Here is an 11372-nt window from a genome sequence, read left to right as displayed (position 1 = left end):
CAATGTGTTCTAAGAATTGCTGGCAAATCGCATGGAACTTGCTTGAATTATCCAATTCATAACATAACACATGTTCTCCATGTGTAATATACAAGTCAGTTCAGATAACCAAGCCTGGTTGGAGTGAGGTCTGTTATTTCTGAAATACTAGGACTGGATGCAGTGGCGTGCACAGACATTTTGAGGGACAGGTGCTCAAGTGAAAAAAGGGCACCTTAATCTTTAATGTCTAGCTTCCTCCTTTTTGGCTGTGGGTGAAAGCAGGTGACACACACACACACACACACACACACACACACACACACACACACACACACACACACACACACACACACACACACACACACACACAGCTTATCACTCTAGATAACTTACAAAGGGACATTGGGATCAACTTTGACCTTATTTACCTTATACTTATTGTGTACAAATAAAACTGCTTTTCATTCATGTGATTAAAATGATAAAACAATATATAGATAAGGTAGGTTTATGATTTCCATGAAACCATGTGGTTTCAAGAGAATAACCGTCCGATACACAGCTCAGAATATTTCCTGTCAGTAGGCTGACTCAACTGTACAACAACATGCCATACTAGTATATTAGCATGTGTTTGCCATTAGTGGCAAACACATGCTAATATACTTAAATTAGTTTCAATGAGCTTCAATTAATTTTATAAGATTTAAGATACATTCATGACCTTCGGGTATTAACCATGTTCTACCAGTTACTCAACTGCCAAAAGGCCAGATTTATTTTCTATACATCGGCAGACATCCCTCCTGCTTTGCATAAGACCAAAGCGAATTGGTTACCACTCTGTCAGACACATTTTTTGATGCTGCATTAAAAAACAATTAACTCAACCTCTTCCTGTGTGAGACTTGGTCTCAGCCTATTCTAGTACTTCAGGATACACTATAGCGATAGTTTTCAACCAGTGGTCCGGGGACCACCAGTGGTCCTTGAGGGGGTTCCAGGTGGTCCCCAGCTAAATGATAGAGAGTAACCAAATGGACCCTTATAGATAGATTTAACTGAGTCCTGAATGGTCAGTTGGTGCCACGGCTGCTTTCCCTGCCACCAATGTCAAAAGCATGCAGGGAGATCACGTCATGCAGTTGCACAAATTTGTCTCAGTCAACGCTGCGGCTGCAGGAAAGGACATTTCAGTCTATTTTCTACCTTATTTAGTCAAACATATATAGTTTTATTATGTTTCAGCACAGTGGTGGCCGCCATCTTTAAATGGTCCATTTTGAGGGCTTAGCGGACATTTTTGAGTTATACATACAGCAGATTTGGATTCAGCAGACCTTAATACCCCTAGAAAACATGTATGTAATAAATTAACACGATTTGCCTTCGGGGTTCATATTTTTGGGAAATGGACCCAGTCTACATGGAAAAGGGTCTGTTTTAGTAGGAGTTTACTAGTTGCCTCAGCCATCGCAGCATTAAACAAACTGCCCCGCCGATAGGATGGTTCTGTATACTGTTGGGACGTTTTTGAATTGTCTTGGTGTTATGTGCTATGTGTTGTTTTTGATGTGGGTGTTTGAACAGACTGTGAAGACGAATATCCTTCGGGACAATAAAGATTATTATTATTACACTTTAGTCACTAAAGTAAAGAATGTCTTGACTTGTTCAACCTCTGATAAAATACCAAACTGTCCAGGGCCGCGCTGAATCCCGATCCCGACAACCTTTGCACTCCTATGGTGTCACTCCCTCATCTCTCTCTCTTCCTATTTCCGTCAGTCTACTGTCCTATAAAAGCCCCAAAAACAAATAATAAAAAGAGAAAATATAATCAAACCCACGACGCGAATCATTCCACTACCCGGCATGACACAGGCGTCATGCCGGGCCTAATCATCCCCATGGGGGTTGCGGGAGGCACCACACCCATCAGTGCCCGTACTGGGGTACCTGCTCTTGGGGAAGCCTGATACTGGGCTGCCCTCTCACGCTCCTGCTGCTCAGCCACTTTAGCTGCTCTCTCTGCAAACAGAAACACACACAGATACAGTTGGGTGCCACCGATATTGTCCCTTATTATTTGAAAAAAAAAAAAAAAAAATCCTTCTAAATCCTCCAGTTTTCTGAAATAAATATTTTCACGATTTTTCAAAAATAGCAGACCTACAAGCTCGTAGCGCGCCACTCGGTGGCGCGCTATGAGCTTGTAGATCTGCTATTTTTCAATAGCTAAATTATAACATAATGTTTAAAACACCAAAAGGGGTTCCCGCCCAAAATGGGTTAACTGTCCTTTTGCGCACATCACGCAAACCTCAGCAAAAAGAAAAGGACAATATCGATGGCCTCCAACTGTACGTATTTTACAAACTAAAATCCCAATACAATTAGAATTGGAATAGCCTGTGTTTAAAAGAACTCTCTGCTCACCTTCGTACTCTGCTTTCTTGGTTCCCTCCAGGGTCCTCCACTCTGTTCCCACCAAGCGGCTCAGCTCACCAAAGGAAAAGTCTGGATTCCGGGCCTTGATGACGGCCCGCATTTCACTGCTGAAGAGGATGTAGCCACTCATGTTGATCTTTCGCTTGGAGCCCTCTTTCTTCGTAAGGCCCTTTGTGGACTTCGGTGTTGCCTAGTGGCCAAGAAAATGTGAGAGGGAGATTAAAAAAGAAAAATCCATTTACCAAGATTTTCTTATTATAACTATATAACTAAAACGTTAGTTTTGTAGAGTGGGTTTGCTAGTTTAGATTTTAGATTTTTGTGACGTTTTCAATCCTGCACCTGACAAATAAGTCAGGTGCAGGATTGAAAAGGGCCAGAGTAAGTATTGTGTAATAAAAACTCAGGAATTAAAAAATATATATATATTCAGTTACAATACAGATTAAGTTTATAAATAAATTGACCAAAAATAAAACTAAGCGCATTTTGTCTATCATTTCAGTTAGTTTTGTAAACACACAATACAGTTTCAGTTAGTTATCGTTTTTCTTTTCCTTTTCTAGTTTAGTTCAGTTAACGAAAATGTTTTTTTTGCTTTTAGTTAACTATAATAACCTTGCCATTTATACATCATCTTGTAGGCTTGAGTATGTATTTTTTTTTTTTTACATCACGAGTAACAAATCCCCAGCCCTGACCTGTGGAGGAGTGTAAGGCATGACCTCCATGTCGGTAGACAAGGCGGTTTGCAGCTGAGGGAGGGATCGCTCCCCGATCTCGTCTTCGTCCTCGCCGAGGTCCTCCAGTTCCGCATCGGTCATGTCGGCGAACTTGGCCTCCAGCTCCTCAATCTTCTTGTTCAGCAGAGGAGATGGTTCTTTCTGGGGCACTATGAGCTTCCTGTGTGTGAAACGCATGTCACAAACACCCTGCCCCTTGCCCGCTCCTTCAGGTCTGGTGAGGCCAACCTCTCTTTCATGACACAACCTTGTTGTATGGCTGTCTTCTGCCCCCATGCAACAAGGTTGTGTCTTCAAACCATGTGACTCCCATTGGAAATGCATTGAGGCGGCCATGACACACAGAAGACACAGGACACAAGTGTGTCTTGTGTGTGAGTGATTATAATAATAATAATAATAATAATAATAAGTATTATTATTATTATTATTATTATTATTAATACCTTTTATTTGATTGATAACAAATCAAAGAGTCTTAGAGACACAGAATATCAACAGGACAGGAGGAGCCAGGAATTAAACCTACCCCACAACTTGTAAAGATGCTTTAAGTTCTGGATCAAATTGAGCTATGGGAACTTTGTGATACGGTACCTTCAGCCCAACGCAATTCTGACAGAATGGCGAGTTTGTTTAGATTTCTTCCGGCCAGCAGTGACATCTATAAACGTTTAGCTTAAGCGTGTGCACTGTGCAGTGTGCTCACCTAAAATAGTAGACCTCATCTTCCACCACCTTCCCAGAGAGAAAGAAGCGCTTAAGGCCCTTGAACTTCTTCATCTGCTTCTCGCTCTCAATGTAGCGACTCTCGCACAGTAGGATATCCTCTTCGGGCACTTCAGTCGGTCGGCATGACAGATAGTCCTTGAAAGAAGACACCGAACATTTTCCTGTGCGAAACAAAAGAGAAAATGAAAAAAAAAACACAAATGTGGCAAACGTGGCACTGAGCCAACACACATGAACATTCAAACTAGAGTAAATGTATTCTTCACTACATGAGGGGGACGTGAAGGGGACATGAGGGGGACACCTATGATGCAGGTCATGGGGCAGGCCTCCTCCAGGTTGCTTAGGAACACTTCTTTCTTGTAGAACATCTTAGTGGGCTCGTGCTCCGTTTCCTCCGGGTGAATGAAGATGGGACCGAAGAAGTACGCTGGTCCGTCTCGCACCCACATCTTCTCAATCCTGTTCAGAAGATGATATGATATGTATGGCCTTCACTATTAGGGAGCCACTGAGAATGATGTAGCCCCACATTAATCAATGCTCACCTTTTATGAAAAAAGCGATACACCCAAATAAAACTATCTAGCCCTTCTTCAAGCAAGCTTTTTACAGTATATATTCATAATGAATTATAGTAAGGCAACTGGGGGTCCGGGACCCCTAGTGGGTTACTATAGGAACCACCACATCTTTGTGTGATGGGGCCGAAAAAAAGCAGATCTACAAGCTCACATTGGCTCACGCTAGACACTGTGAGCTTGCCATTTTTCGGCGTGTTGGTTAAGAAGGAGAAATCACACCCGTGTGAACCAAGTGGTGCAAATCCCCCCCCCCCCCCCCCCCTCTCTGTCTCTCTCTCTCTCTCTCATTAGCAGGCAACATGCAGCACTATCTCTCTCTCTCCGTTTCTGGCACAACAGCGCCACTTTTGGTACTCATTGGTACTGGTCATATAGTCACACACAAACACGGACACGGACATTGCTGTTCGTTGGAGTGGTTGCACCACTCAAAAAAAGTATAGAGCCAATTAGACTGGGTCCGTTTCCCAAAAATATGAACCCCAAAGGCAAATCGTGTTTATTTATTACATACATGTTTTCTAGGGGTATTAATAAGTGCCAGGGGGTGGACACCAGTTTTGGTCCTGGGTGCCACTGTCCCCATTATAAATAAAAGAAAGAAAATGTAATTCTATTGTGCATGTCATGTGCATGTACGTCATCACCTGCACACCAGATTAGAGGAATTTTCAAAAAAGAAATCTCGGTTTCTCGGTGGTGGCAACCAGTACATGGTTAGATTCATCTCGTGATCTCGTGGGTGGCACCTAAACAGTTAAGGTCTGCTGAATCCAAATCTGCTGTATGTATAACTCAAAAATGGCTGCTAAGCCCTCAAAATGGACCATTTAAAGATGGCGGCCACCACTGTGCTGAAACATAATAAAACTATATATGTTTGACTAAATAAGGTATAGAAAATAGACTGAAATGACATTTTGTATGTTTTCATATATGGGGAATACATTGACATATTCACCGGGCGCGAATTCGGATTTTTAAGCAGCGTTTCTCCATCGGTTTTCCGAACAACGCGGCCGGTGTGCAACCACCTTTAGTGGCTGATATTTGAGTTAGGCCATCTGTTAAATACCACATGCTTGCTATATGCTTTTTGAGCAAGTATTATGGAGTTGGTTACCTTTATATAATGACACATTTATGTATACAATAATTGGGAACATATTATAAGTCGGATAATGTTGAAAAATATTCACCAATAAATGACAATTTTAACAACATATATGAGTAATTGGATTCCCCCGTATATGAAAACCTAAATAAAAAATAAAATAAAAAGTTTCTATACCTTTTTTGGTCAACAAGATGCTATGTAATATATTTCAGTATAGTGGTGGCCGCCATCTTTAAATGGTCAATTTTGAGGGCTTAGCATCCATTTTTGAGTTATACTGTACATACAGCAGATTTGGATTCAGCAGCCCTTAATACCCCTAGAAAACACGTAATAAATTAACACGATTTGCTTTCAGAACTTTAAATAAGCACATTTTCTGTGCTTATTTAAGGCGTTTAAGGCGTTGTGAGCTTGTAGATTTGCCATTTTTCGGATAGTTGGTTAAGAAGGAAAAAAAGTATAGAGCCAATAGTAAGATCGACTAAATATTGAGGGTTTAAAAGGTTAACTATCTGAAAATACACATCAGCATGAATTCAACTACCGGGATCTATGAAATCTATGAAAAAGTTTAATCTGCAACACAGTTTTACACAATGTAGTCCTGCTTCATCTACCATCTACCATTTACCATCTCTCTCTGCAACACTGGCGTGCCAGTCCATGGGATCCAATGTAGACGCAGTCTCCCACTTTCAGCCAATGGTTGTTGTAACAGAGCTGCTCATAGTACTGACACCCTGGCTCTCCATTGGTCATATCAAAGGGTACATCCTCCCTCTCCTGGGCTCGCACGCACGCACGCACGCACGCACGCACGCACGCACGCACGCACGCACGCACGCACGTACGCACGCACGCACGCAGACACACACACACACACACACACACACACACACACACACACACACACACACACACACACACACACACACACACACACACACCATAGGATTCTCTATATTTGTTGATGTGCATTCCGTACATTTTCTACATGGACTCAAGGCAGACATGGACGATTCTAAACCTTTAGACACACAGAAGCGTACCTTATCGACACAGACATCTGTCACTTCCACTTTGGTGTCGTCGGTCAGCTCCGGGGGCTTGTCCTCGTGTTTGGTGGCGAACATGGAAGCCACGCGGACCACAGGCAGCGGCACCTCTCTGGGAACAAACCTGACGGAGCTCAGGGGCATGGTCCACATCTTGATCTTCTTGAACGACTTGGCCTTGGCAGAGTAGCGTGACTCACAGACGTAGACATCCTCAGCCCTGAAGCCATCTGGATGAAGTTTGAAGTAGTCCTGCAGCCAGCCAGGCAAATAGCAGCTCAATGCTGAACATTGATTGATTGATTGATTGATTGATTGATTGATTGATTGATTGATTGATTGATTGATTGAAAATGTTATTAATTAGTTATTAATATTTGTATTAGTTAACAGTTTGCAGAATGGGTACAGTTCAAGGAAAGTACAGGTCAATAAAAAATGATAAAACCAGAAAAAGCACTAAGACTTGTTTACATAAGGGTCCTCCATTTTCAATTCATCAAAGCAGACAGGCTCTTATAAACAAAAAAACTTGAAAAAGGAGAAAGCATGCCACACTTACCTTCACAAACATGACCACACACTTGCCCAGGATCTTGCTGACGGGAGCTTTGTTGAAATAGTCACTCTTAAAAACTTCCTTCTGAAGGAACTTGCGTGTAGCGAGATGGAACGTTTCGTTTGGCCTGTAGAACCAGAAACCGTACAACCACTTCTCACCTGGAATTAGAATAAGTGAAGAGAAACGGTCTGCCTTGAGTTCAATGCTGCTACGTCCCTCCATCTTTTCTTATCTAGTAGTTTTTTGTTTCTAACAGACATTTTTTTGGAATTAGGTAAATGTGTAATGTCGTTAACCCATTTAGGCCTGACGTCGAAATGAAAAAAATGTCTTCTAAATCCTGACAGTTTTCTGAAATACCTATGTTTCTATGTCAGTGGTGCTCAATATTTCATGTCAAGGACCCCAGAAATGATATGTAATTGGCCACCGACCATGTTATTCCAGAAATCCCTCTGAAGCAAAGATTTGAGTCTGAAAGAATATTCAAAGATTTGTGCCACATTTTCACGATAAAAAAAAATAGCAGTCCTACAAGCTTGTAGATCTGCTATTTTTCAATAGCTAAAAGTATAACATAATGCTTTAAAACACCAAAAGGGGTTCCCCCGCCCAGAATGGGTTGAAGAGGGACTGACCAGCGTCGTCTTGCCAAAGGCGTTCTATGCAGATGATGTGCGGCTGCAGTTTGGGCTCTGCAGGCTCAACGTAGACGTAATCTCTCACGTGGTACATGTTGTCCTTGAAGCTGCAGTCCTGGCTGTAGTTGCGTTGTAGGCCTGACTGCCACACGCCCCCGACAGAGTCGTCGCCTTTCTCAGCTTCTGGAAATTAATTCACAACACGCCAAGTAGAAACCAGCTCAGTGGCCTTGTGGTTAGAGTGTCCGCCCTGAGACCAAGGAAGCTCTGAGAAGGAAGGGAAGTGGTCACGTGACTGGGCTGTGCCATGACACTTTCATGGACACTTTCATGGGAGCCAAACTCACACCGGAAGTGCAATGAATACATGGCAGTGAATGGAGCCGGCTGGACCAGCTCATAACAAACATTATTCATGAACAATTGAGACCTTTTGTAAAGTAATCACTTCTGGAAAATAACAGAAGACATATCACAGGTTGTTTTCTAATCACTTACTTTTCGATGTGCACAGAGTGCACAGTATATAATTTTATCTGAGGATCTAAACAGCAGCAGGTATCGTTTCTGGCTCCGAAGTATCGCAAGATTTGGCTGCCAGACAGGAAACGGTGGGAAGTCTCGCGATACTTGGTGCGTTCAGAAAGGTTTGTGCTCTTTAGATACCACACCTCTATAAAAATTACACAGTGTACACATCGAATAACAACACAGCAGACAATAATGTGTTACATGTCTTCTGTTATTTTCCAGAAGTGATTACTTTTACTTTCTCAATTGTTCATAAATAATGTTTGTTCATGAGCTGGTCACTGAGCTCTCATTGACTCTAGTGCATTCTGCCAAACTTCCGGGTAGTTTGGCTCCCATGAAAGTGTCCATGAAAGTGTCATGGCGCAGCCCAGTCACGTGACCACTTCACTTCCTTCTCAGAGCTTCCTTGCCTGAGACTGGGAGGTCGGGGTTCAATCCCCGGGCCGGTTCATACCAAAGACTCTAAAAATGGGACCCAGTGCCTCCCTGCTTGACACTTAGCATCAAGGGTTGGATTGGGGGTAAGTCCCTGCGACATACTAGCGTCATGTCCAGGGGGTGTACTTGTACATCAAGCTGCCTCACGCTACAGAAACAGGAGATAGGCCAGGCTACTTACAAGTTGAAATATTGTACTTCCCACTAACATGGGTTACCAAAGGGTATAAGTATGTTATCAACAGCAGCTGCGTATACCTTTTTTCTCTTCCTCTCTCTTGAGCTTGTCCTCCTCGTACTCCTTGGGGAGCTTCCGTTTCTTCTCCTTTTCCACGTCTCCGTGCAGGTGTTTGGACGTGTAGCTGAGTGCCGGGGAGACTAGGATCTCTCCGTTCTTGCACAGCTCGTCCCTGATGCGGATGAAGAACTGCTGCAGTTCCACAGCGTCCTCGAAGATCTCGGAGTCCGACCTAAAATAAAGACAGGGGTACCGTGTGACACTCAGTCAACTGCTGTATCATGTCATGTAATGAGTGCGGGAGGCCTACCCTTTTCTTTTCTTTTTTTAATGTTTTTTTTGTTTTCACCTTTATTTTATATTTTTTATGGAGGGACAGACAGTAGGCTGACAGGAAATGGGGAGGTGACTGACATGCAGCAAAGGCCGTCGGGATCGGGAGTCGAACCCACGGCACACTGCCAGACTGGATTACCAGCCAAGGTGCCTGGACCGCTGAGCCACGGCCCAGGCCACCCTTTTCAAGTTCATACGGCGCCTTTACAACTTCTCAGGTTTATAGGAAAGTGAAAGTGATAGAGACAGTTGCAGGGACGTGAACACATGGATATCAAAGGGGGCTTCAGCCCCTGTCCTTTTACCCGTCTGTGAAACAACTGCCCTCTCCAGACCACGAATGCAGCATTTACTACATGGTGAAAGAAATGCAAATGCCTCTCCTTTCCATGCCATGCCGGAAGGCAGCATTCAGGAGAATTGTTTTTTTTTCTCCGAAGTCTCCTGAACTTGAACGCAGCATTTTGCATTGAACAAATGTCTTTAGAAATCCAGGTCGTTACACCACATCTCCACTAGCTAAAGATTGCTGGGTTGCGCCCCGAAAATAGCAGATCTACAAGCTCTCAACGCGTCGCGCTGCGCTTGTAGATCTGCTATTTTCAGCATGCAACCAAGTGTTAAATGACTTACACTGGATCTCTTGTCCTTCCCTAACATTTAGTCTACTTTTTATTTGTTAATTTGTTAATCCATTTCAAACATTAATTTTGCAAAAAAATACTCATTGGGCTAAAAACGGCCAATGCCGTCATCACAAATGTGATGATGTCAGCACATTTGGGCAAGTGGGCATGGCTGTTTTAAGCCCAATGAGTGTTTTTTTTGCAAAACTAATGCTTGGAATGGATTCAGCATCATGAAAACCCCCTAGTTTGACACATCACATGCTAGATAAAGCATGATGAAAATTTGAATATTTTGCCTTCTATAGGTTGTTAATAGTATGGTCACATATTTTGCCAATTATGAAAATTGCTCAACATATGCAAGTTAGCATCCGGCAGTTTCTACATGCTGGGGACCCATACTCAACATTTCTAACATAAAACGTTGGTGTACTTGTCATGCACTAGGGGATGCATGGCAAAAACAGGGAGTCCACACATGAGTATAAACGTTTTAAATGATATTTATTATATTAAAGTAAATAATGAATAGAAAAGTAATGAAGGGTGGGATGTGAGGATATCAGTTATCAGTAATGTTTGCAGTGTATGGATGTGTGGAGAGTGGTGTGCGCGTGTTGTATGAACTGGTGCAAAACATAACTGAAACAAAGGGGTGGTTAGGCCCTTGAGCCAGGTGGCAACCCGTAGCAGTTCCTGCAGCCAGGAGAGCTCCCTATATACTGCCCTAAGCTCCACCCACCTCAGGTGAGCACAATTGGGCTGACGGCCTGCTCCACTCTGCCATCACAGAGACTGCCGGCTAGCCTACAGTGAGGCAGAGGGGGCAGGGCCGTCACAGTACTCAACATGTCCGGGTTCACTTTTTGGCTACTAGACTATAATCGTTCAAGGTTTTTTATGATCCTTAGGGTCATCCAAATATCATACACAATAGAAAACTTTGTGGATCATGGTAAATCCAGGGGTACCATTACTTCTTTCTGTACTGCTAGCTGTTAGCATAAATCCAAGTTCCCAGTGCCACCGTCAGCGTCCACTTTATCAACCTGTTTCAGTGTCGGGTGGATTAAAGGGACATACGCATCGTCAAACTGGCAGTGGTGTCGGATTACATACATGTATACATAGGGCCATTACCTTTAGTCCACCCGACACTGAAACATGTCGTCACCATTGAGAGCCAGTTATACCCTGGCATTGGTACATATCTTCATCACGTCATATGCTGCTACGGGACATACGCATCAAACGACCCAAGTAACCACAGTATACCGCTAATCAACTTACAAATTACATAGAGGCATTTCCTTTAATCCACCCGACA

The 11372-nt window shown here is 43.0% G+C and overlaps 1 protein-coding gene across 1 annotated transcript; it reads right to left on the bottom strand.

The window, feature by feature from the left end:
* Positions 1-1840: 1840 nt before the first annotated feature.
* LOC306929852 (protein polybromo-1-like) lies at positions 1841-11166 on the bottom strand (the record flags this gene model as incomplete). The annotated part of the gene is made up of 11 exons (XM_079510587.1): positions 1841-2013; positions 2422-2623; positions 3135-3336; positions 3886-4069; positions 4213-4370; positions 6244-6395; positions 6662-6919; positions 7230-7387; positions 7868-8053; positions 9101-9312; positions 11129-11166. 11 exons carry the CDS (start codon positions 11164-11166, stop codon positions 1841-1843), a joined length of 1923 nt encoding a protein of 640 aa, XP_079366713.1.
* Between the last annotated feature and the right edge of the window lie 206 nt (positions 11167-11372).

This window comes from Electrona antarctica (assembly GCF_951216825.1).
Source record: "Electrona antarctica genome assembly, chromosome: 9".
Classification (NCBI taxonomy): Eukaryota; Metazoa; Chordata; class Actinopteri; order Myctophiformes; family Myctophidae; genus Electrona; species Electrona antarctica.
Note: the sequence above shows the minus strand (reverse complement) of the source record. Positions and strands in the feature narration are given on the sequence as shown.